General features: G+C 50.1%; 1 protein-coding gene across 2 annotated transcripts in view; it reads right to left on the bottom strand.

Annotated features, from left to right (window-relative positions):
• TEX14 (testis expressed 14, intercellular bridge forming factor) overlaps positions 1-24,416 on the bottom strand; it is a 758,047-nt gene that overhangs the window by 432,520 nt on the left and 301,111 nt on the right. For both annotated transcript variants that reach the window (XM_077482232.1, XM_077482233.1), the window contains exon 8: positions 117-230. In XM_077482232.1, the coding sequence (XP_077338358.1) occupies positions 117-230 (114 nt within the window). The remainder of the gene's footprint in view (positions 1-116; positions 231-24,416) is intronic.

Here is a 24,416-nt window from a genome sequence, read left to right as displayed (position 1 = left end):
ATACAATTCTCATTTTCCATTACTACTGGGAAAAACATGTTTCTTATCACTTTACCTGCAGTCTCTGTTTATCTACTTCAAAAATGAGTTCATTGCTTGATCAATTCATATTTTACCTGATATTTTTCTGTTCCTCTATAAGAAGATCAGCAAAGCGCTCCTTACTGCAGTTTTCATGAGTCATTACTTTGAGTCCCTTTACTGTAACTTCTGTACACCCCCACATCAAACTACATACAAAAATAACATTGTTAAACATAAAATCCAGCATTTAGTTACCTACTTATACTAGCCACTATACACAGTAACTGTGCTGAAGTTAGAAAATTCAATGAAAGGTTCTTTGTAATACCCCCCTTACAGATAAGGAACATACAGGGTCAGTAGCAGTGTACTTCCTACAAGATATCCCAGGTAACCTCCCTTTTCTAATTTTTGCATCATAAATCCCATTTAGGGCCAGTTCACACCATAGAAACGCAGTCCGGATGCGTTCAAGATGGTTAAAGCTTGCGCGTTTTTGATGCGTTCCAGTGCGTTTTTGATGCACTCCAGTGCTTTTTTTGCCCTCTTTTTTTCTTAACTCTAAATAAGGACATATGTGTTCCAGTGCGTTTTTGGTGCATTTAGGTGCATTCCAGATGCATTTTAAAGCGTACCAGTATAGTCCAGTGCAGGAAAAATGCAAAATGTTCTACTTTTTTTATTTCTGAAATTAGAATGCACTGGAACTGCAAGCACTGAAGTGAACTATGCCATAGAAAATCATATAACCTACTTTCTATTCGTTTTTGATGCAGAAAAAAATGCACTGGACTGCATGTGGTGTGGTCTGGCCCCTAACCACTTAAGCCCCAGACCATTTGGCTGCCTAAAGACCAGATGCATTGCATTGAGCTGCTTAAACTAGTAATTGCCCGGTCATGCAATGTTGTACCCAAACGAAATTTGCGTCCTTTTTTCCCCACAAATAGAGCTTTCTTTTGATGGTATTTGATTGCCTCTACAATTTTCATTTTTTGGGATATAAACAGAAAAAGACAGAAAATTTTGAAAAAAATTGATATTTTCTACTTTTTTAAAGAAAAATCCAATAAACTCAATTTTAGTCAGGCATTTAGGCCAAAATGTATTCAGCCACATGTCTTTGGTAATAAAAAATGCCAATAAGCATATATTTATTGGTTTGTACAAAAGTTATAGCATCTACAAACAAGGGTACATTTTCTGGAATTTACACAGCTTTTAGTTTATGACTGCCTGCCTCACTTCTTGAGGTGCTAAAACTGCAGGGCATTACAACCCCCCCCCCCCCCCATGACCCCATTTTGAAAAGTAGAAACCGCAAATTGCTGAGAGGCATGTTAAGCCCATTGAATATTTAATTTATTTGTCCCAAGTGATTGAATAATAATAAAAAACAGTATAACAGTAAAACATACCATACCTGCAAAGCAAATACAAAAAAAAACTGTAAAAAAATGTTAAAATTGTTAACGCAATCTGTGCCTAAAATATATATATATATATACCAAAGCATGGGGGCATCCTCCCCAAAAGTTAGGAGCAAATCGCTCCTCCACCCTTGCTGCCCCCATGCTTCACCATATATGCTCTTTTTTTTTTTTTTTAACTGTGGTGGTGAAATCACCTTCTACAGCTCTGGAGTCACGGCTTTATGTATCGTGGGAGCAAACACTGTCGCTGTCAAGATAAATAAATCCACGCTGCAACTGAATGGCGTACCTGCTAAGCAAAGGATGGTTAACAATAAAACAAAGTAACATTACCGTATAACAGTAAGACATATCATACCTGCAAAGCAAATACAAAAAAAAAAAAAAATAGTACTTTTTGTACTCACCGTAAAATCCTTTTCTCTGTAATTCACCGATGACACAGCTCCTCTCTGTAACTAAATGGGTTGTATAGCCTGCCATTAGGAGAACTAGGCAAAATTGTTACACAATACACAGAACATTTAATCCCGCCCCAGGGGGGCAGACCCTGTGCTATCAACCCTCCTCACTGCTCCCAGCAGCTTCAGTACGTCAGAAAGCAGTATAACGTAGAAAAAAAGGAGGGGTAGGTGCTGTGTCGGTCGGTATTTTCTCTTATATTCAGCGACCAACACAGCTCCTCTCTGTAACTAAATGGGACGTCCCCAAGCAGTGCCAAACGAGGGGTGGGAAAAAAACAGCATAAAAAACTTCATCCACCATGGCAAGTGGGAACTAGTGAAACCAAACCCACAAAAAAACAGCAGTGTGTGGAAAACCTCCACCATATAACCGGGCATTGTGGCAGTAATGCAACAGTGCATTTAACAAAAAACAGTACAGTGTTTTTATCGAAAAAACTGAAAAAAAAAAACAATTGCAACTACACGGCCGCCTGCAAAACTCTGCGGCCAAAACAAGCATCAGCCGATGCACTGACGTCTACCTTGTAGAACTTGGTAAACACATGGACAGACGACCAGGTCGCCGCCTTACACACCTGAGCGACAGACGCTTGGTGTCGGAAGGCCCAAGACGTTCCGATTGCTCTTGTAGAGTGGGCCGTGACTGGAAAGGGGGGCACCTGCCCCTTCAAGGCGTAGGCTTGGACTACAACCTGTCTGATCCACCTGGAAATGGTGGCCGACGAGACTGCCATGCCCTTCTTAGGACCAGCCACAGAAACAAACAGTGAGTCAGACTTTCGAAAGGGAGTACATCTTTAGAGGTCTAACCACATCAAGAGCGTAAAGGCCACCTCCTTGGGGTGCTTCGACTTAGGACACAACGATGGTAATACAATGTCCTCATTGATATGAAAAGCCGAAACCACCTTGGGTAGAAAGGACGGTTGTGGATGCAACACCAACTTATCCCTGTGGATGACCAGATAAGGCGACTTGCAGGACAAGGCCGCCTATTCCGAAACCCTCCTGGCCGATGTGATGGCCACTAGAAAGACCACCTTCTGTGAAAGGGTCAACAGGGGAATCTCCCTGATATTCTCAAATGGCGGCTTCTGAAGCGCCGATAATACCAGGTTCAAATCTCATGGGGGTAGCGGAGGACGCACCGGAGGGACTACATGTTGTACCCCCTGAACAAAGGTACTCACTAATGAGTGAGACACCAGGGGTCGCTGAAAAAACACAGCCAAGGCTGAGAATTGCCCCTTAATGGTGCTTAACACCAATTTCTGGTCCAATCCATGCCGAAGAAACAGCAGGATCCTCGATATAGAAAAGGAGCGTGGATGCCACCTTTTCTCCTCACACATGGAGATGTAGGCCTTCCAGGTACGATGGTATATCTTCTGTGAAGAAGATTTCCACGCCCTCAGCATAGTTGGAATCACGAGTCCGACAGACCCCGGATCCTCAGCACCTGGCTCTCAATAGCCATGTCGTTAAAGCTAGCGATGGTAAAGCAGAGTGAAAGATTGGACCTTGAGATAGGAGGTCTCACACAGTGACAGTCGCCAGGGAGTTTCTGCCACCAGACGCACCAGGCCTGCGTACCAGGGCCGCTAAGGCCAATCTGGGGCAACCAGGATCGCCGAAATCCCTTCGGCTTCCACTCTGCGAAGTAGACATGGCAACAGTTTTAGTGGAGGAAAGGCGTATATCAGTTGCTACTGATCCCAAGGAGCCACCAGCACGTCTGACGCGTCTGCCCATGGATCCCTTGTCCTGGACATGAATCTCGGCACCCTCCGATTGAGACGGGAGGCCAAGAGATCCACATCTGGCATGCCCCTTTTCAGGCACAGCAGCTGGAATATCTCCGGATGCAATTCTCCTGGGTCCAGCATCTGACGACTCAGGTAGTCCGCCTGCCAATTTTTCACCCCCGGGATGTAAATGGCTGACAGGGCCGGAACGTGTCGCTCTGCCCACTGAAGTATGTGAGCGACCTCCCGAGCAGCGGCTGAGCTTCTTGTTCCCCCTTGGTGATTTATGTATGCCACAGCCGTGCGTTGTCTGACTGTATCCTGGTCGGACGCCCTTGAAGGCACGTCCACCACATGTGGAGGCACAGCCTGATCACTCTCAATTCGAGTAGATTGATCGGCAACTTGGATTCCTCCGTAGACCAGAGGCCCTGAGCCGACTGAATCCCCATCACTCCATCCCAGCCGGACAGACTGGCGTCCGTAGTAATCACCGTCCAGTTCAGAGGAAGAAACGACTTTCCTGACTGAATCACCGGGGACCTCAACCACCAGATAAGGGAATTCCTGACTGGTTGGCTCACCTGGATCTGCCGATCCAGAGACAATGGAGATTTGACCCATTTTGTCAATATCTCCTTCTGGAGGACTCTGGTGTGCAACTGGGCATAAAGTACTGCCTTGAAGGAAGCCACCATGAGCCCCAGCACTCGCATGCAAAAGCGGAGCGACGACCACTTGCGGTTCATCAGCAGATTGACTGCAGACCTGAGAGTCAGCAATTTGTCCGAGGGGAGAAATACCCTCGCTTCCCTAGAGTCCAACAGCAACCTCTGGTACTCCAGACGCTGAGTTGGCAACGACTTCTTTAGGTTCAACAGCCACCCAGATTCTTGCAGGGTCTGCATGGTGATCGCCACATCCTCCTCTAATTCTGAGGCGGAAGATGCTCTCAGGAGGAGATCGTCTAGGTAACCCACGATCGCGATCCTGCGCTGCCTCAGCAACGCCAATACTGGAGCCAGTACTTTGGTAAAGACTAGAGGGGCTGATACCAGGCCAAAAGGAAGAGCCACAAACTGGTAGTTGACTTCCCCTACTGTCAAATGCAAACATTTTTGATTCCGAAGGCAAATGGGTATGTGCAGGTAAGCATCCTGGATGTCCAGGGACGCCAGGAAGTCCCCTTGATGGAGTGCAGCGACAGCCGAGCAAACTGATTCCATTCTGAACCTCTGCACCTTTACAAAGTGATTGAGGGCTTTTAAGTCCAAGATTGGACGTACCCCTTCCTTCTTGGGAACCACAAACAGATTTGAGTAGAACCCCTGGAAGCATTCCGATTCCGGAACCGGTACAATCGCCCCCTGATTCAGCAAGTCCCTTACCGCCCCTAGCAGGGCCTCCCGGCGAACCGGGATATGGGTATGCTGGAGGGGAAGAATCTGTTTGCCGGCCAAGAGAGAAACTCTATCTTGTAGCCTGTGGAAATCAGATCGCAGACCCATTGGTCAGATAACCGGGAGGCCCACTGGGCTGCAAACTTCCGAAGACGACCCCCCACCCGATAAGTGGATGGGGGCAAACCTTCATGCGGTAGCAATTTTGGTCGCAGGCTTGTTAGGCTTGCGGTTCCAGGGACGCTTCTGACTGTCCGTGGGCGTCCTAACGGCGTTTTGCCGAAGCACCGGGCAGACGAAAAAGCCGCTTGTGAGCGGAAAAAGAGGGCCCTTGCCTGCGGCGAGGCTCCTTGGCCTTCCTGGCCTGTGGGAGTAGTGTACTCTTACCACCAGTGGCATTCTTAATAATGTCATCTAACGAAGCTCCAAAGAGCTGCTTGCTAAGGAAGGGAAGATCCGTCAGGGCTTTCTTGGATGCCTGGTCAGCAGACCAGCAGTTCAGCCAAATTAGGCGCCTCAGCACCACAGCTGACACTGAAGCTTTGGATAACAGAGAGAGAGTATCCGGGGCCGCGTCACAAATGTACTTAAGGCCTTGCACTAGTTGGTTTGCTAGCTCCACGCAGACAGGAGAGGCATTCTGCTCTCCCAATTTGCGGTGCAAAAGTATTACCCACTCAGTCAGTGTCTGCAACACCAGTGCGGATGCCAGTACAGGTCGCACGGCTGACCCCACAACCGTAAATAAGGAACGAGCCACCACCTCAGCCTTCCTATCCGCAGGATCCTTGAATGCAGGAGTCCTCTCAACCGGGATCATGGTTACTTTATTTAACCTGGATACTGGGGGGTCCACGACGGAAGGAGCTGACCACTTTTTGAGAAGACTGTCCTCAAAGGGTAAACACACCGCCAAATATTTGGGGACCGAAAAGGTCCGTTGCGGGCGACCCCATTCCCTGTAGATGAGTATAAGTCAAGAAATAAGTCAAATACGGGAACACCTTAGGTGAACGTGCTGGCTTGTGGGACCCAAAAGGGACCAGTACATCAGCAGAGGGATCCGCTGGCCCCTGAATCTTCAGGGTATCACGCACAGCTGTGATGAGTGCTCCAACAAGCGCTTTGTCACGCCCGGACCCGGATGGGGAATCATCCTCACTGTCCGAATGGTCCTGGTCAGCCACGTCTGATAGTTCAGAGCAGGGGTCTCAAGTCGCAGCAGGGCCCGAGTCTACATCAGAGCTCTCCCCAGAGGACAGGGGCTTCTTACGTGCACCTTTCCTTCCACGTGCCGCCTCTATCTTAGCAACAAAGGAGTCAAGGACTGCCGTCAGGGTGTCCATGCACACCGCGCTATCCGCAGGTGACCCGGTTGCTATAGCCTGGATTTCGGGGGAAGAAACACCAGTTTCTGAAGCCACGCTGACCCTAGCCTGTCTGCCACCCGCAAGGGGACTTAGGACAGTGAAGGTCCCACCCTCCTGCTGCCAGGGGGGGTACTTAGCGCTACACTCACCACCCTGTCCCTAGGAGGTTCCCAGTTGCAGAAAGGAAAAAACTGTGTCAGCGGCAGCTGCTTATAACAGCGGTGAAACGTTCTGCAGAGCTAGCTTCAGCGTTCAGCAAGGAGCCATCCAGCCTCCTGTACACACAATGGACACAGCAAGTGAGAGCACATGTAATGCTGCCACAAGAGAACTGCAGCGAAAAGAGCGCTCAGGATTCAAGAAAATGGCCGCCAATGTAACTAAATAGGAGATCCTAAAGAAGATGGCTGCAGAAGCTCACCAGGGGAATACAGGCTTTCCCACATCCAAGATGGCCACCGGAAAGCGCCATGCGTTGGCAGAACAAAATTAGAAATGTGCTGCCTGCCTACAGCCAGAACAAGCTCCACAAACACTTTTGGGACCCCCAGGACCGGGACCAGGACCAACGCCAGCCACACAGAGCCCCCACAGGTGAGAAACCAGCGAACCCACACACACCGCCCGCAGAGCATGCAGCCACCCCCCTTAGAGTGTGGAAGGAGGGGAGATAGGGACTTGGGAGAGAAGATAGGGAGGTGAGATAGCCCCCGAATCGACCCCCCAGGGAATGCCCAGCTGCTTACCCCACCGAGGCAGGGAGAGCCGTACTTACCAGTCCTGAAGAGCTGGAAAACATTCCATGACAGACCTACTCCGGCGCAGTTACAGGGTAGCTGTTGGCCCGGTATACTGTGATCCAGACAGCAGTAGCCCGGTCATATGTTTTCCCCCGGAGCAATAAAGCTCACCGACCACCTCTGGAGCTGAGGCATATCGTGGCCTGCCGAGCCTTAGCTGCGGCCTGCTCACGCTCGATGGCTGGACTGGGGAGACTACAAGGATATCATTAACCAGCCTGTCACCCAGCCGGCAGGTGATAGAAGATCCCAAGATCTTTCATCTTGCGCAAAAAAAACATCAAACCTGCAGCAAAAAAAAAATGGACCGAGAGGGCCCGCAGGGTTCCCAGGTCATTCTCCTTACTAGATAAAATAAAAACTGAGGCTGCTGGGAGCAGTGAGGAGGGTTGATAGCACAGGGTCCGCCCCCCCCCCCCCCCCCCGGGCCAGGATTAAAAGTTCTGTGTATTGTGTAACAATTTTGCCTAGTTCTTCTAATGGCAGGCTATACAACCCATTTAGTTACAGAGTGTTGGTCGGTGAATATAAGAGAAAAAACATTTTTTTAACGCAACCTGTGCCTAAAATATATACATGCTGAAGCATGGGGGCATCCACCCCAAAAGTTAGGAGCAAATCGCTCCTCCACCCTTGCTGCCCCCATGTTTCAGCATATATGCTTTTTAACTGTGGTGGTGAAAGCACATCCTACAGCGCTGGATTAGTGGCTTTATGTATCGTGGGAGCAAACGCTGTTGCTGTCAAGATAAATAAATCTGCGCTGCAGCTGAATGGCGTGCCTGCTAAGCAAATGATGGTTAACAATTAAACAAACATTACAGTATAACATACCATAAATACAAAGCAAATACAATAAAACATAGTAAAAATAAAAAAGAGAGAATGATAGATATAGAACAATAGTGAGTGAACAGTAGAGCGGACAGTAGAGAGCGAACATAAAAAACGAAAACTATAATAAAACTATAAACTGAATGTTGCAGATTGGGGTCCCACAAAATGTGATGGCCATCACATCTTTCGAGACCCTGTGTAAGTGTGCCTATGACTGTGTGGTGCTGTACCCTACGCTGATACTCGTGTGATAGCGTTTGAAACAGTAACCAATGCAAAGGCCTCATTGGTCAGGACAGGAGAGACAATAAAAGCGTGTGTCACACCTAAATCCGCACTTTCTACAGACACAACATCTTCTTTGGGGGTTTCTTTGGGTAGGGGTACCAGAGCAGACATGCGGAAAATGCCTCTCATGCAGTTGGCTTACTGCATTTGCACTGGGAAGTTGAGCTAGAGCACCGTCTGGAAAAAGAAGGGCTCTGATGATCTCTTGCTGGAATTTAAGGAAGGATCCAGTCCATCCTGAAGCTCTGTATAGCACATGAGCGTTCAGCAAAGCCAACTGAAATAAATAAACAGACACTTTTTGTACCAGCGTCTGGCCTTACGGGCGTTTAGCTACGGCTCCAACAACTGGTCGTTGAGGTCCACCCCTCTCATATTAAGGTTATATTTGTGGACGCAGAGGGGTTTCTCCACAACAACAGTCGCCGTAGGAATTTGGACCATCCTGTCTGCATGAAGGTAGGATAGAACGAAAACATTCTTATTATCCCTCCACTTCACAGCAAGCAAATTATAACATCTCAAGCAGGCTCTCCCACCCAGCCTAAGACGGGAATCTACAAGCCGCTGGGGAAAGCTCCAGCGATTAGATCGCACGGTGCCACATGCGCCAATTTGATGATCAAACAAGTGACTAAAAAGTGCTTGTGTAAAAATCCGATCGTGTGTGGGCTCCATTGGACTTTTTCCATCGGAATTTCCGACACACAAACTTTGAGAGCAGGATCTAAAATTTTCCGACAAGAAAATCTGATCGTTTAAATTCTGATCGTGTGTAGACAATTCCGACGGACAATGTGCCATGCATGCTCAAAATAAATTACGAGACAAAAGCTATTGGCTCCTGCCCTCTTTATAGTTCCGTCATATGTGTTGCATGTCACCACGTTCTGCAAGGCAAGTTTGGTCCAAAATCTGTCAGAAAAACTCAGACAGATTTTGTCGTCGGAATGTCCGACTGTGTATACAGAGCATAAGGGTATACATTTTTTATTTCACTCCTCGCTACCTATCAGAGTTTCAAAGGCCATAAAATGCCAAGATAGCAAAAAAAAAAAACAAATGACCCCATTTTGGAAAGTAGACACCCCAAGCTATTTGCTAATGTGCATATTGAGTCCATGGAATATTTTATATTTTGCCACAAGTTGCGGGAATATGACAATTATTTTTTTTTCTTTGCACAACATTGTCACTAAATGATATATTGCTCAAACATTCAATGGGCATATTTGAAATGGTACCCCAAAATACATTCTGCTGTTTCTCCTAAGTACAGGGATACCACATGTGAGACTTTTTGAGAGCCTAGCCGTGTACAGGAACCCGAAAACCAAGCACCGCCTTCATGCTTTCTAAAGCCGCGTACACACGTAGCCGTCTGTCCGATGTACTTAGTCTGGCGGACTTCCCGCCAGACTGTCCGTCGGACTGTCCGTCTGACTTTCCGAACGGGCTACTTGCCCACACACGGCACTTTTTGAGCGGACTAATACGGAGTACTAAGTCCGCTGTACTATCCACCCTACTTTTGAAATGAACGGACTCGCCCACACACGTGGAGGAAAGTCCGCTCATTTCGAGCGCGTCTCCAGGTAGGCGGGGCCCGCGAGGGAGACGTCGCCGGCCCCGCCGCCTGGTATGCACTTAAAGGGGAACCCCAACGCCGAAAAAAATCTGCGTGGGGGGTCCCCCCAAAGTCCACAACAGACCCTTGTCCGAGCACGCTACCCGGCCGGCCAGGAAAGGGGGGGCGAGCGAGCGCCCCCCCTCCTGAGCCGTACCAGGCCGCGTGCCCTCAACATGGGGGATGCCTTGGGGAAGGGGGGGCCGCGCGGCCCCCCCACCCCAATGCACCTTGTCCCCATGTTGATGAGGACAAGGGCCTCTTCCCGACAACCCTGGCCGTTGGTTGTCGGGGTCTGCGGGCGGGGGGCTTATCGGAATCCGGGAGCCCCCTTTAATAAGGGGGCCCCCGGATACCGGCCCCCCACCCTATGTGAATGAGTATGGGGTACAATGTACCCCTACCCATTCACCTGTAAAATAAAAGTACAAAAAAAACACAACACACGAGATAAAATACTTTATTGCACAGCTTCGGGGGTCTTCCGTCTTTGGGGGTCTTCTCGCTGGACTCCTCCGCTATCTTCTTGTAGCTCTTTTGCTAGCGGAGGAGTCCGGCTTTCTTCCTCGCCGCCGGCCTCTTCTTCCGACTTCGGGGGTCTTGTCCCCCTCTTCGGTTCTTCTGCCGGGCCACCGCGCCTTCTTATAGCTCTTTTACAGGCGGTGGCCCGGTCTTCTGTCGCCGCCGCCTTCCGCTCTTCCGTTCTTCTCTTCTTCTTCTTCAGATGTTGCCTCGCCGAGTCCTCCGCTCACAATGACAGGGAACGGGCACGCGGCGACTTATATAGGGACAAGGGGCGGGGTCTTCGGTGGATGTCACATGGGTTGATGTCACATGGTGACCCCGCCCCCTTACGATGTCACAGTCCCGGAGGATGCTGGGACTGTCGCCATGTGACATCAAAACATGTGACATCCACCGAAGACCCCGCCCCTTGTCCCTATATAAGTCGCCGCGTGCCCGTTCCCTGTCATTGTGAGAGGAGGACTCGGCGAGGCAACATCTGAAGAAGAAGAAGAGAAGAACGGAAGAGCGGAAGGCGGCGACAGAAGACCGGGCCACCGAAGAGGGGGACAAGACCCCCGAAGTCGGAAGAAGAGGCCGGCGGCGAGGAAGAAAGCCGGACTCCTCCGCTAGCAAAAGAGCTACAAGAAGATAGCGGAGGAGTCCGGTGAGAAAACCCCTGAAGACGGAAGACCCCCGGAGCTGTGCAATAAAGTATTTTATCTCGTGTGTTGTGTTTTTTTGTACTTTTATTTTACAGGTGAATGGGTAGGGGTACATTGTACCCCATACTCATTCACATAGGGTGGGGGGCCGGTATCCGGGGGCCCCCTTATTAAAGGGGGCTCCCGGATTCCGATAAGCCCCCCCGCCCACAGACCCCGACAACCAATGGCCAGGGTTGTCGGGAAGAGGCCCTCATCAACATGGGGACAAGGTGCTTTGGGGTGGGGGGGCCGCGCGGCCCCCCCTTCCCCAAGGCATCCCCCATGTTAAGGGCACGCGGCCTGGTACGGCTCAGGAGGGGGGGGGCGCTCGCTCGCCCCCCCTTTCCTGGCCGGCCGGGTAGCGTGCTCGGACAAGGGTCTGTTGTGGACTTTGGGGGGACCCCCACGCCGATTTTTTCGGCATTGGGGTTCCCCTTTAAGTCCATACCAGGTGGCGGGGCCGGCGGCGTCTCCTTCGCGGGCCCCGCCTACCTGGAGACCCGCTCGAAATGAGCGGACTTTTCTCCGGGCGGGAAAAGTCCGCTCATTTCAAAAGTACAGCGGACTGGCATACACACGGCCGGATTGTCTGCCAAAATGCGAGTCCGGCGGGAAGATTGGAGTGCAACACGGCATTCTAAGTCCGCCGTACTTTCGGGTCAAAAAAGTATGCCGGAGGACTCGAGTTTGCCGGACTTTTCCACCCGCTTGTTTGATCGTGTGTACGCGGCATAAGGGTGTAAAATGGTGATTTCACTTCCTCACTACCTATTACAGTTTCGGAGGCCATGAAATGACAAGATAGCACAAAATAACCCTAAATTACCCAATTTAGGACAGAAGACACTTCAAGCTATTTGCTGAGAGACATGTTGAGTCCATGGAATATTTTATATATTGACACAATTTTCGGGAAAATTATTATTTTATTTTTTTTACACAACGTTGTCACTAAATTATATTTTATTCAAACATGGCATATGTGGAATTACATCCCAAAATACATTCTGCTGCTTCTCCTGAGTATGGGCATACCACATGTGTGGGACTTTCTGGCAGTCTGACTGCGTACAGGACCCTGAAAACCAATCACCGCCTTCAGGCTTTCTAAGGGCGTACATTTACTCCTCTGTAAAACTCTGGTGCACAAGAAAGAAACTCTATCGTGTATCCCAATTAAACCAGTTCGCAGACTCACAGGTCGGACAGTAGAGAGGTCCACCGAGCTGCAAACTTCCGAAGGCGACCCCTCACCCGAGAGTTGGGTGGGGGCAAACCTTCGTGTGGTAACATTTTTATTCGCAGACTTGTTTGGCTTGCGAAACCAGGGACGCTTTTGTCCTTCAGCGGGCACCTTGTCGGACTGGGAACGCTTAACTGCTGACCAGGGCAGGCGAACAAGCAATTTCTGAGCGAAAAAAGAGGGCCCTTGCCTATGCTTGGCTCCTTACCCTTCCGGGAATGTGGGAGCAACATGCTCTTCGCACCAGTAACATTTCTGATGTCATCCAGCGAAGTTCCAAAAAAGCCTCTCACCTTGGAAGGGTAAATCTGCCAGTGCTTTTTTAGAGTCCTGGTCGGCAGACCAGAATTTCAGCCAAATCAGGCACCGTAGCACCACTGCTGATACTAATGCTCTAGAAGCAGAGGGACCGTAGCCGCATCACAGACATACTTAAGGCCATGCACCAACTGGTCTGCCAGCTCTACGCAGACCAGGGGAGACTGTTGCTTCTCCAATTCACGGTGCAACATCTTTGCCCATTCAGTAAGCGTCTGCAACACCAAGGCCGTTGCCAGCACAGGTCATAATGCTGACCCCGCTACCGTAAACATGGATCGGGCAACCGCTTCGGCCAGCAGGGGTACCTTCTACCGGAATTGTGGTTACTTTATTTAACCTGAATACTGGGGGGTCAACGACCGTAGACGTCCATTTTTTTCAGGAGGCTTTCCTCAAAGGGGTAAGGCACCACCATTCTTCTTGGGACTGCGGACTTGCCCATTCCTTGTAAATGAACTTATCAAAATAAGTCAAATACGGAAACACCTTAAGCGTGCGGGCCGGTTTGCGGGACCCAAAATGGACCGCCACCTCAGCAGAGGTCCCTGCTGCATCCTGTATTTTTAGGGTATGCCGCACTGCAGTGATAAGTGCTCCTACTAGCGCTTTTTCCTTCGCTAACCCGGACACAGAGTCATTCTCACTGTCCGAACGGTCCTGGTTCGCATCCTCTGACACGTCAGAACAGGGGCCGTAAGTCACAGCAGAACCCAAGCCTGAATCTGAGCTCTCCCCATAAGATAGGGGGGCGTTTTACCTCTCTTGCGCCTGCACGCCGCTTCCACCCTGGCAACAAAGGTCTCCAGGACCATCGACAAAGTGTCCATAGGCACCACATTTTTTGCAGGAAAGCCGATTGCAATAGCAGGGATGTCTGGGGAAGAAGAGCCAGCCTCTGAAGCCATGCTGACCCTCACTTGCCTGTCACAACTTAGGGATTTAAGGCAAGGTACACAAATCCCACCCTCCTAGCTGCTCACAGACTGAGGGACCCCTCCGCAGGACTCACCACCCTGACCAAGTGCTGAGCTGTGCTGTCGCTGACCGCTCTGCCCTGTATCAGTCACAAATTGCTTAGAGTGAAAACCATGCTGTTCTGAGGTACACAGACCCAGCACTAGAGGTAAAAACGCACTGAGGCTACAAGAAAATGGCCATCCTTGTGCAAAAATCACCAAGAACATGGCCGCCGAACCTTCTAGAAAATGGCTAACAGTCCATACACTGCTTAGACTACAGAAATGGCCGCAGCCCGCACAGCAGCCTCTCCTCTGGTAAAGTTACTCAGGCACCTCACAGCACAGAAAAAAGGGGTAGAAAAGCAAAAACAGACCCCAACAGCCAGCGCAGCCCTGTCAAAACTCGAAGTCCCCCCACCGGAGAACCCCCAACCTAGGTACATACACCACACCTCATGCCCAGTCACACAACTGCCCCAGCAGGGGGAGGAGGGAATGAGGGATAGGGCGAGAGGAAAGTGAGAGACCCCCTAGTCGACCGAATGGCCAGCTGCTTAATCCTGCCGAGGCAGGGAGAGCTGTACTTACCCTTCCTATAGGGATTGCTGGAAGCATTCCACCACAGATCCATCACCCGAGCAGTACAGGGTGGCTGCTGGCTGCAGCAAATTGTGACACGGACAGCAGTAGCCCGGTCATATGTGTGCCCCGCAGCATATAGCTCACTGGCCGCCCCTGGAGCAGAAGGGGAATGCTGTGGCTGAGCCAGCGCATAACTAGGATCTGCACATGCTCGATGGCCAGGCTGGGGAGACTACAAGGATCTATATTATCCAGCCTGTCACCCAGCCGGCTGTTGATAGTAGATCACAGGATCAAAAATTGTAGAAAAAATGAAAAAAATTCACGGACCAATGGTCCCCTCAGGGAGCCAGGTCCTTCTCCTACACTAGGCATAAAAACACTGAGCTGCAGGAAGCAGGGTGAGGGGTAATAGCCAGAGTGGCCGCTCCCTGGGCGGTGTTGTGCAGTCTTGCTGTTTTTACATGTGTTACATGTTCTGCCTAGTCCTCTCCTGAAGGTGGCGTGATAACCCTAAGGTCAAGAATTTAAGGAGCTGTGTCCATCAATGAACAAAAGAGAAAAGATCATCTTATGCTGAGTACATGGATACCAAACATGGCATGCTTTAAAATTGCGCACAAACGTGCAGCGGCGACAAACTACATACATTTTTAAAAGCCTCTAAAAGTGTTTACAGGTTACCATTTTAGATTTACAGAGGAGGTCTATTTCTAAAATTGCTGCCCTTGATATGCCCTTTGTGGTGATACCTCATATGCACGGTGCAATTGCTGTGTACATATGACACCAGACCGATGCTTGCGTTTGCCTTTGCGCATGAGCACGGGTGGACAGGGGCATTTATTTATTTTTGCTTTTTTTATTATATTTTTAAACTGTTCCTTTCATTTTTGTATTTTTTTTTTTTAATCATTTTTATTGTTATATCAAGGAATGTAAATATACCCTATGATAGCAAAAGGTAGTAATAGGTACTCTTTTTTGAAAAAACTGAGGTCTATTAGACCCTAGATCTCTCCTCTGCCCCAAAGCATCTGACCACACCAAGATCGGTGTGATAAAATGCTTTCCCAATGGCTCTGTTTATATCCGGTGAAATCGAAGTTGTGAAATGCTTGTAGCTTCCGGTTTCTTAGGCCATGGAGATGATTGAAGCCGTTCTGGTCTCTGATCAACTCTATGGTCAGATGGCGGAACCACCGGCTGCATTCTCAGGAGAGCCAGAGAAAACCATGGGGGGGGGGGGGGTTCTCTGAAGCTCCCAGAGGTTTGTTGGAGAACCTTAGTGAACAAATAGTATCATGAGGAACACACCAGACAGACAGGTCAGGGATAAAGTTGTAGAGAAGTTTAACCACTTTCAGACCGGACCAATTTGCTGGTCAAAGACCAGACCACTTTTTGCGATTCGGCACTGCGTTGCTTTAACTGACAATTGCGCGGTCGTGCGACGTGGCTCCCAAACAAAATTAACGTCCTTTTTTTCCCACAAATAGAGCTTTCTTTTGGTGGTATTTGATCACCCCTGCGGTTTTTATTTTTTGCGCTATAAACAAAAATAGAGCGATAATTTTGAAAAAAAACGCATTATTTTTTACTTTTTGTAATAATAAATATCCCCCAAAAATATATAAAAAAACATTTTTTTCCCTCAGTTTAGGCCGATACGTATTCTTCTACATATTTTTGGTAAAAAAAATCGCAATAAGCGATTATTGATTGGTTTGCGCAAAAGTTATAGCGTTTACAAAATAGGGATAGTTTTATAGCATTTTTATTAATAATTTTTTATTATTATTTTTTTTTTTTACTAGTAATGGCGGCGATCTGCGATTTTTATTGTGACTGCGACATTGTGGGGGACCCATCGGACATTTTTGACACATTTTTGGGACCATTGTCATTTATACAGTAATCACTGCTATATAAATGCAGTGATTCCTGTGTAAATGACACTGGCAGTGAAAGGGTTAACCAGTGGGTGGCAGTGTAGGGGTTAAGTGTTCCTAGGGGTGTGTTACTAACTGTGGGGGGGTTGGGCTTTCATTTAGTGTACACTGATCTCTGCTCCAATCACATGGAGCAGAGATCAGCGTCACTAGTTGCTAGGCAGAATGGAAAAATGTTGTTTATACAGCATTTCCTCCATTCGGCCGCTCCGTGAGACGATCGCGGGGATGCCCGCGGCGATCGAGTCCGCGGGTCCCGCGACCGGACTCACGGGGGTACATGTACGCCAATATGCCTGCCCGTGCCATTCTGTCGACGTACATCGTCGTGCGCTGGTCGGGAAGTGGTTAAAGCTGCATTAAGTTGTAAAAAAATATTCCAAGTTTTGAACATCTTACGGAGCACTGTTCAATCCATAACTCAAAAATGGAAAGAGTATGGCACAACTGCAAACCTACCAATACATGGACAGCCACCTAAACTGACAGGCCAGGCAAGAGAAGCAGCCAAGAGGCCTATGGTAACTCTGGAGGAGCTGCAGAGATCTACAGCTCAGGTGCGAGAATCTGACCACAGGACAACTATTAGTTGTGCGCTTCACAAATCTGGCCTTTATGGAAGAGTGACAAGGAGAAAGTCCTAAAAAGTCCCGTTTGCATTTTGCGAGAAGCCATGTGGGGACACAGCAAGCATGTGGAAGATGCTGCTTTGGTAGATGAAACCAAAATTTTACTTTTTGTCCTAAAAGCAAAACTTATGTGTCGGGTCACCTTGAGGCCAGGTGACAGATGCACACCGTAGGGATCAGGAGTGCACCGCAAGGTTGTGGACCCTACGGCTGACTGCTGCTGACCGGGGTTCAAGGTGATAGGAAGGTGGGGCTGCCAGAACACCAAGATGGATCCCACCGGGGTTAGAGCGTAAGATTCCCTGAGGCGCGGAGTCTAAGAACCAGCAGGTGTTCACCAGAGCCTCTAGTGGTGAGGATGGACTTGGCTGCAACTGGCTCCAGGTCACGACCCCTAGGGTCCCCCAGCTCACACCCACAGTAGGCAACAGGAGGATAGGGATAGTGAGGGAAAAAGCCAAGGTCAGGGCCACAAGCAGACAGGAATAGTCAGGGACACGCCAAAAGGTCAGGATCACAGGCAAACAGGGATAGTCAAGGACACGCCAAAGTCGGTAATGGAAAACAACAGAAGAGCACATGGCAGGTAACAGGAAGCTAACACACAAAGGTTGATCAGCAGGGTTGGTCTGCAGTGCACAGGTTAATATAGAGTTCTCTGATAGGAGCTAGGGTGGAGCCATGCCAGAGGATGGATTACAAAAACAGTCAGGTGAGGGTCAGCTGGTCTCTAGAGATGAACACATGGAGACAGGTAAGCAGACGAACTCTATTGCATAACCATGATAGTACCCACCCCCCTTACGAGGCCTCCCCCTTCCCCGCCTGGGACCAGGTTTAGAGGGGAACTTCAAATGAAACTTCCTCAACAGACAAGGTGCGAAGACCTCGGAAGCCGAAATCCACGACCTCTCCTCAGGACCAAAACCTTTCCAGTGCACGAGGTACTGGAGAATGCCTCTACAGAGTCGGGAATCCAAAATGTGGCTAACCTCGTACTCCTGATCATCCTCAGAGACCGGTGTTATAGTAGAGAGAGGACGAGAGAACTTATTGAGGACTAAAGGCTTCAGAAGGGCAACATGGAAAGAGTTAGAGATTTTGAGGCTTTTGGGAATCTGGAGCTTGAAACAAACCGGATTAAGTTTAGAAAATATGGTGTACGGACCAATGAATCTTGGGGCAAATTTCAGAGAAGGAACCCGGAGTTTGATGTTCCTGGTGGAGAGCCAGACTTTGTCTCCTGGCTGAAGAGAAGGTGGCTTATGCCTGCGACGGTCAGCAAAACTCTTGAATTTGTTGGCAGCTTTCTGGAGGGAACCATGAACGTCAGCCCACATGGAATTGAATGATTCCTGAACAGTAGCCAAAGCTGGAATGTCAGAAGAACAAGTCATAGGAAGAGGGAGTTGAGGATGTCTTCCACAAACAGTGACAAAGGGTGTTTTCTGAGAACTGACGTTGACATGATTATTGTGGGAGAACTCAGCCCACGGTAATAGTGATGCCCAATCATCATGATGGGCAGAGACCAAGGTACGGAGAAAGACCTCCAACTCCTGATTAACTCTCTCACTCTGGCCATTGGATTCGGGATGATAAGAAGAGGTAAAATCCAAGGTAATGTCGAGGGATTTGCAAAAGGCTCTCCAAAAACGTGAAGTAAACTGCACACCCCTGTCCGAAACGACATGAGAAGGAACACCATGAAGGCGGAAAATCTCTCGTACAAAAATAGGAACCAAGGCAGAGGCAGAAGGGAGACCAGGAAAAGGAACAAAATGAGCCATCTTGGAGAACCGATTGATTACTACCCAAATGGCCGTATTATTCTCAGACAGTGGAAGATCAGTGATAAAATCCATGGCGATATGAGACCAGGGCTCCTTAGGAATGGGCAAGGGCATGAGAAGACCAGCAGGGGCTTGAGTGGAAGATTTAGACTGAGCACAAACGTGACAAGCCTTAACGTAGTCTTTAACATCCGAGCGGAGATTAGGCCACCAGTAGTGACGACTGATGAGCAGGAAGGATCGGAGGAACTGAGCATCACCTGCCACCTTGGAATCATGTCCCCAACGAAGGATCTTAGCACTTAGCTCCGTGGGAACAAAGGTCTTGCCAGGAGGAATTTTAGATTCCAGGGTGGTAGAATGGGCAACAATGCATGAGGTAGGAATGATCGGCTCAGGATCAGGGTTGGACTCCTCGTCCAAAGTGTCAAATGACTTAGAGAACGCATCAGCTCGACTGTTGCAGGAACCAGGTTTGTACGTAATAGTGAATTTAAAACGGGAAAAGAAGAGACTCCACCTGGCCTGTCTGGGGTTCAGACGTTTAGCATTCTGTAGGTACTGTAGATTCTTATGATCAGTAAAGATCGTTATGGAGTGAGGGGAACCTTTCAAGAGATGACGCCACTCCTCCAACGCCAATTTAATTGTGAGAAGTTGCCGATCACCAATGGCATAATTTCTCTCTGCCTGAGAATTTTTTTTGGAGAAGAACGCACATGGTTGATGTTTCTTCTCAAAGAACTGAAGAAGCACAGCTCCCACCCCCATCGAAGAAGCGTCTACTTCAATAAAAAATGGGTCCCCAGGATTTGGTCTCCTCAAGAGAGGTCCATAGACAAAGGCCTGTTTCAGATCGTGAAACGCAGAGACAGCATTCGGAGGCCAGTCTTTGGCATTCGCACCCTTCTTGGTCAAAGCGATAATAGGCGCAGCAATGGAAGAGTAATTCCTTATGAATTGCCTTTAAAAATTTAAGAAGCCAAGAAAGCGCTGTGTGGCCTTGAGGCTAGCGGGAAGGGGCCAGTTGGTAATGGCTGAGACCATTCCAGGATCCATGCAAAGACCCGCACTAGAAACAAAACATCCCAGAAACAGGACCTCTGAACATTCAAAGGAACATTTCTCCATCTTGGCATAAAGATTGTTCGCTCTAAGGCGCTGAAGTGCGGTGCGTACATGGTTTCTGTGAGCAGGCAGATTTTCGGAAAAGATGAGAATATTATCCAGATAGATGACAACAAACTGGTACAGTAGATCCCTGAATATTTCATTGACAAATTTCTGGAACACAGCTGGAGCATTACACAAACCAAAAGGCATAACCAGGTATTCGTAATGCCCGTCCCTAGTGTTAAACGTGGTCTTCCATTCGTCACCTTCCCGTATTCTAATGAGATTGTATGCACCTCTGAGATCCAACTTAGTGAAAATGGAAGCCCCCTTCAACCTGTCGAATAGCTCAGATATTAGAGGTAAGGGGTATCGGTTTTTGATAGTCACTGCGTTTAAACCTCTATAGTCGATGCAGGGTCTGAGGGTACCATCCTTTTTGGCAACGAAAAAGAACCCTGCTCCTGCAGGCGATGAGGATTTCCAGATGAAACCTCTCTCCAGATTCTCGGCGACATACTCAGACATGGACTGGGTCTCTGGAATGGACAGAGGATAGGTACGACCCCTGGGCAGGGTTGCTCCAGGAACAAGGTCAATAGCACAGTCAAAAGATCTGTGGGGAGGAAGCACCCCAGCAGACTTCTTACAGAACACATCCTGGAAATCGCTGTATGCCGCTGGAAGATCAGACGATACGGAAGTGGTAGCAATGGGAAGTTTCCCCTTGTGGGTCACCTTGAGAAGACAGGACGAGAAACACGAAGGACCCCAAGCCAGGATCTGCCCAGAGACCCAGTCCACTTGTGGCGAGTGGAGCTGTAGCCTAGGAAGGCCCAATACAATGGGGGTAGAGGTCTTGGGTAGGATGAGGAAGGAGATCCACTCCTGTTGGAGTATCCCTACCGACATCCTAATAGGTAGCGTCTGGAAACAGATAGGGCCCCCTGGGAGCACAGTACCATCAATTGCCGAGACTACCAGTGGAGTAGCGAGGGGAGAAAGGGTAAGCTTCATAGAAGAAGCAGTTCTCCAGTCCAAAAAATTGCCGGCAGCCCCAGAGTCCAGATATGCTAGGACTGATTGGGGAGAAGTGCCTACATGGAGGAACACCGGAAGAAGAAGACGAGAAGGTGATGTTTCTGGGTCCAATACTCCACCTTCCAAATGTATTAGACCCGGGCGTTTCCCGGACGAAGGGAGCAGGAGTCACGAAAATGACCCTTGTCCCCACAATAAAGACACAAGCCCAGAGTTCTGCGTCTAGCCCGTTCTTCGGGGGTTAGTCTGGTCCGGCCCAGCTGCATGGGTTCCTCAGCAGACAGAGAATGCTCCACAGGGCGACGGGAAAAAGGTTCAGGCTGACTAGGACCTAGGGGCTGCTGGCGCCTTTTTTCTAAGGACCTCTCCTGGAAACTAATGTCAATCTGATTGCGTAAGGAAATTACATCGTCCAGACCGGCGGGGATAGCTCTTCCTGCTAATTCGTCCTTCACTCGGTCAGAGAGGCCATGTAAAAAGGTTGGACCAGGGCCTCATTGTTCCAGCTCAATTCAGCTGTGAGTATACGGAACTGAAGTGCATATTGTCCCACTGAACAAGATTCTTGACGAAGGCGTAAAAGGGCACTAGCCGCAGAAGAAACCCGAGCTGGCTCCTCGAAGATATTACGAAAGAGCTTCAAGAAGTTGGACAGGCTGGAAACCACCGGATCATTTTTCTCCCACAGGGGAGCAGCCCAGGCTAAAGCTTCACCGGAGAGGAGGGAAATTATATAGGCTACCTTTGCCCGATCAGACAGAAAGTTTTGAGGCTTGAGCTCAAAATGAATGGTGCATTGGGTGAGGAAGCCCCTGCGGGCCTTGGAGTCCCCAGAGAAACGGGACGGAGCTGGCAGTAATAATGAATGTGTGGATGTGACTGGTGCGATAGGTGCAGTTGCAGACTGTACTTGAGGCTGTAGGTTCGGGGTTCCCAAGGAAGTCTGTAGCTGCTCGAAGTGGGAAGCCAGATCTTGAAGGAATCGCATCACCTGAGTCTGATTAGATTCCTGGGTCTCACGTCTCCGAAATATGCCCTACAAAGGATCAACTGCAGGAAGCGGCACGTCAGCCGGGTCCATGGCTGATCAAACTGTCTCCAGGTCGCGACCCCCAGCTCACACCCACAGTAGGCAACAGGAGGATAAGGATGGTGAGGGACAAAGCCAAGGTCGGGGCCACAAGCAGACAGGAATAGTCAGGGACACGCCAAAAGGTCAGGATCACAGGCAAACAGGGATAGTCAAGGACACGCCAAAGTCGGTAACGGAAAACAACAAAAGAGCACACGGCAGGTAACAGGAAGCTAACACACAAAGGTTGATCAGCAGGGCACAGGTTAATATAGAGTTCTCTGATAGGAGCTAGGGTGGAGCCATGCCAGAGGATGGATTAAAAAAACAGTCAGAAGAGAGGAGCTCCGCTGGCGCCTCTCGCAATCCGTGTCCATCCTCTCTCAGGACACAGTTTGGGAGCCCGCTGGACCACCCATCTCCCTTGCGGGACACCTCTGCTTCGGGCTGGGGTGGTATTTGGCCGGCCTCGGCATCGTGAACCGGCCCGCGGCCGCGAGCTACACAGCAGGCCGGGCCTACTCTGTCCCCGCAACCGCCGGACGGCGGAATCCGGGCCGCCCTTCGGCCATGTCGGCACCACGCAGCACCGCTCGGTCCCCGGGGCCCCCCCCGCTGGAGGACGGGAGCCGAGCAAAGGACACCGGAGCGGCAATCGTTTCAAAGGTTAGTGAGGTGTACTCCGGCGGCCATCTTGCTACACCCAGGATCTCCTGTCTGGCTCCCCTACAGCACCAATACTACTGTCCCCAGGGGAAAGGACATATTACCCCGCCACAGCGGGGACTGGGCACCCCAGGAAGGTCTCCTACCCGCCCCATGGTCACCTCCACACTTTGGGACTGAGGCCTTGGCCTAGCCGGCGGCCATCTTGGACCACCCAAACCCTTCCTCTACACTCAAAGGCCTTCATTCGCCCTTCTACCAACCTGATTTATGCCTTAAACATCTCTACTAGGTCGCAAGCGCGGCTCTCCAGGATGGCGGATGTTTAATCCGTGAGTTCCGGTCCCGTCCCGCGATCCGCGGCCCTGTAACGCTAACGCTAGCACAGATTGATCCAGGGGCAAGCCTCCGACTCTCCTCATTCCTCCCAGGCACTTCATGGGAAAAATCGGGGATCAGCGATCGGCGTATCGTCCCCCGCAGCCCTCCTCCAATATGGATCGCTTTCGAACTAGGCCCTCATCCCCGGTCCCGATTACACAGGGGGATCCGAAGGACTATGTCAGTGCGCTTATGGCGGAGGATTCCTCGCAGCGGTCACCCCGACAGCCCCCGCCTTCCCCCCCTCCGCAGGCCCTCACACCGGAGTTGATGGATCTCAAGCTCCAGGCCCTGGCGCAGCAAGTTACCAGGGACATAGCCCAGGAGATGGGAAGGATCTCCAGAGAACTTAGGGGGGAAATAGATGCCCTAGGGGAACGCACGGCGACCCTGGAAACAAAATTTGACAAGTCTCTGCATTACGTGCAGGCCCTTGAAGAGGAAAACGCTACTCTTAAAAATTCTGTCTCCCAACTACAACTCCAACAGGAGGATCTCGAGAACAGAGAACGACGCCAAAACCTCAGGATCCGCAGTGTCTCTGAGAAGATAGCTGACAATAACATCAGGCCGTATCTTCTAGGCCTCTTCAACACCCTGGCCCCGGACAGGTCCCACAGGTCCCTGGCTCCTAAACCCCCTGCGGAGGCCAGGCCCTGGGATATAGTGGTGCGTTTCCACTTCTATGAAAGCAAGGAGGCCCTGACCAAGGCTACGCGCAACAAGTCCAGCATCAAGTACAAGGGGGATAAAATTCAACTGTTTAGTGACCTTTCTCCCATCACATTGGCCAAGCGTCGCTCTCTGAGACCCATCACATCCCACCTTCAGGAGCTCAAGGTCCCTTATTATTGGGGCTTTCCCTTCCGTTTGAGTGTCACCATGGAGGGGGCCCAGCACACCCTGCGGGACCCCCAGGAGGGGGAGGCTTTCCTCAAGAAGCTGGGCCTTCCCCCGCTCCCTGCAGAGTTTGACCAAGCTCCTCCGACTATCCCAAGACACAACTCTCTTCCTGCCAGGATCTGGACCCCGGTGAGAGGAAGAGGATCAAGGGCCTACTCCACACCCCAACGCTCTCAACGCTCCAGACCCCCCACCTGAAGACCTGTCGGGGTCCCCTAGGGATTTGCCCCTTTTTTTCTTGTTGCTTCACACAGGGGGTTGCAACCTTTTTGATGGTTCCCCCCCCCCCCCCCCCCCGTGGAGTGAGGTATGCCTCTACAGTTGGTTTTCGGCCCTGCGCGGTTCCACCGCTGGTTCAGAGATCCCAGTTGGGCTGTTTTTTCTACGGTTCTGCTTTATACTTAAGTTTATGTTTGCTTCCCTCGGCTACTGACTTTGTTACGGAGGACATGGGGAGCCCTTACAACGCCATCGACCTCTCTGGATCGTCGGGGCGGGACGTCACGGACCCCCTTCCATGTTGGGAACTGCCATGCTCCCCGCCAAGTCCTTGGGCTGC

The sequence above is a fragment of the Lithobates pipiens genome, unplaced genomic scaffold, assembly GCF_037356315.1.
Source record: "Lithobates pipiens isolate NorthernLeopardFrog02 unplaced genomic scaffold, aLitPip1_a1.2 Scaffold_16, whole genome shotgun sequence".
Taxonomy (NCBI): Eukaryota; Metazoa; Chordata; class Amphibia; order Anura; family Ranidae; genus Lithobates; species Lithobates pipiens.
Note: the sequence above shows the minus strand (reverse complement) of the source record. Positions and strands in the feature narration are given on the sequence as shown.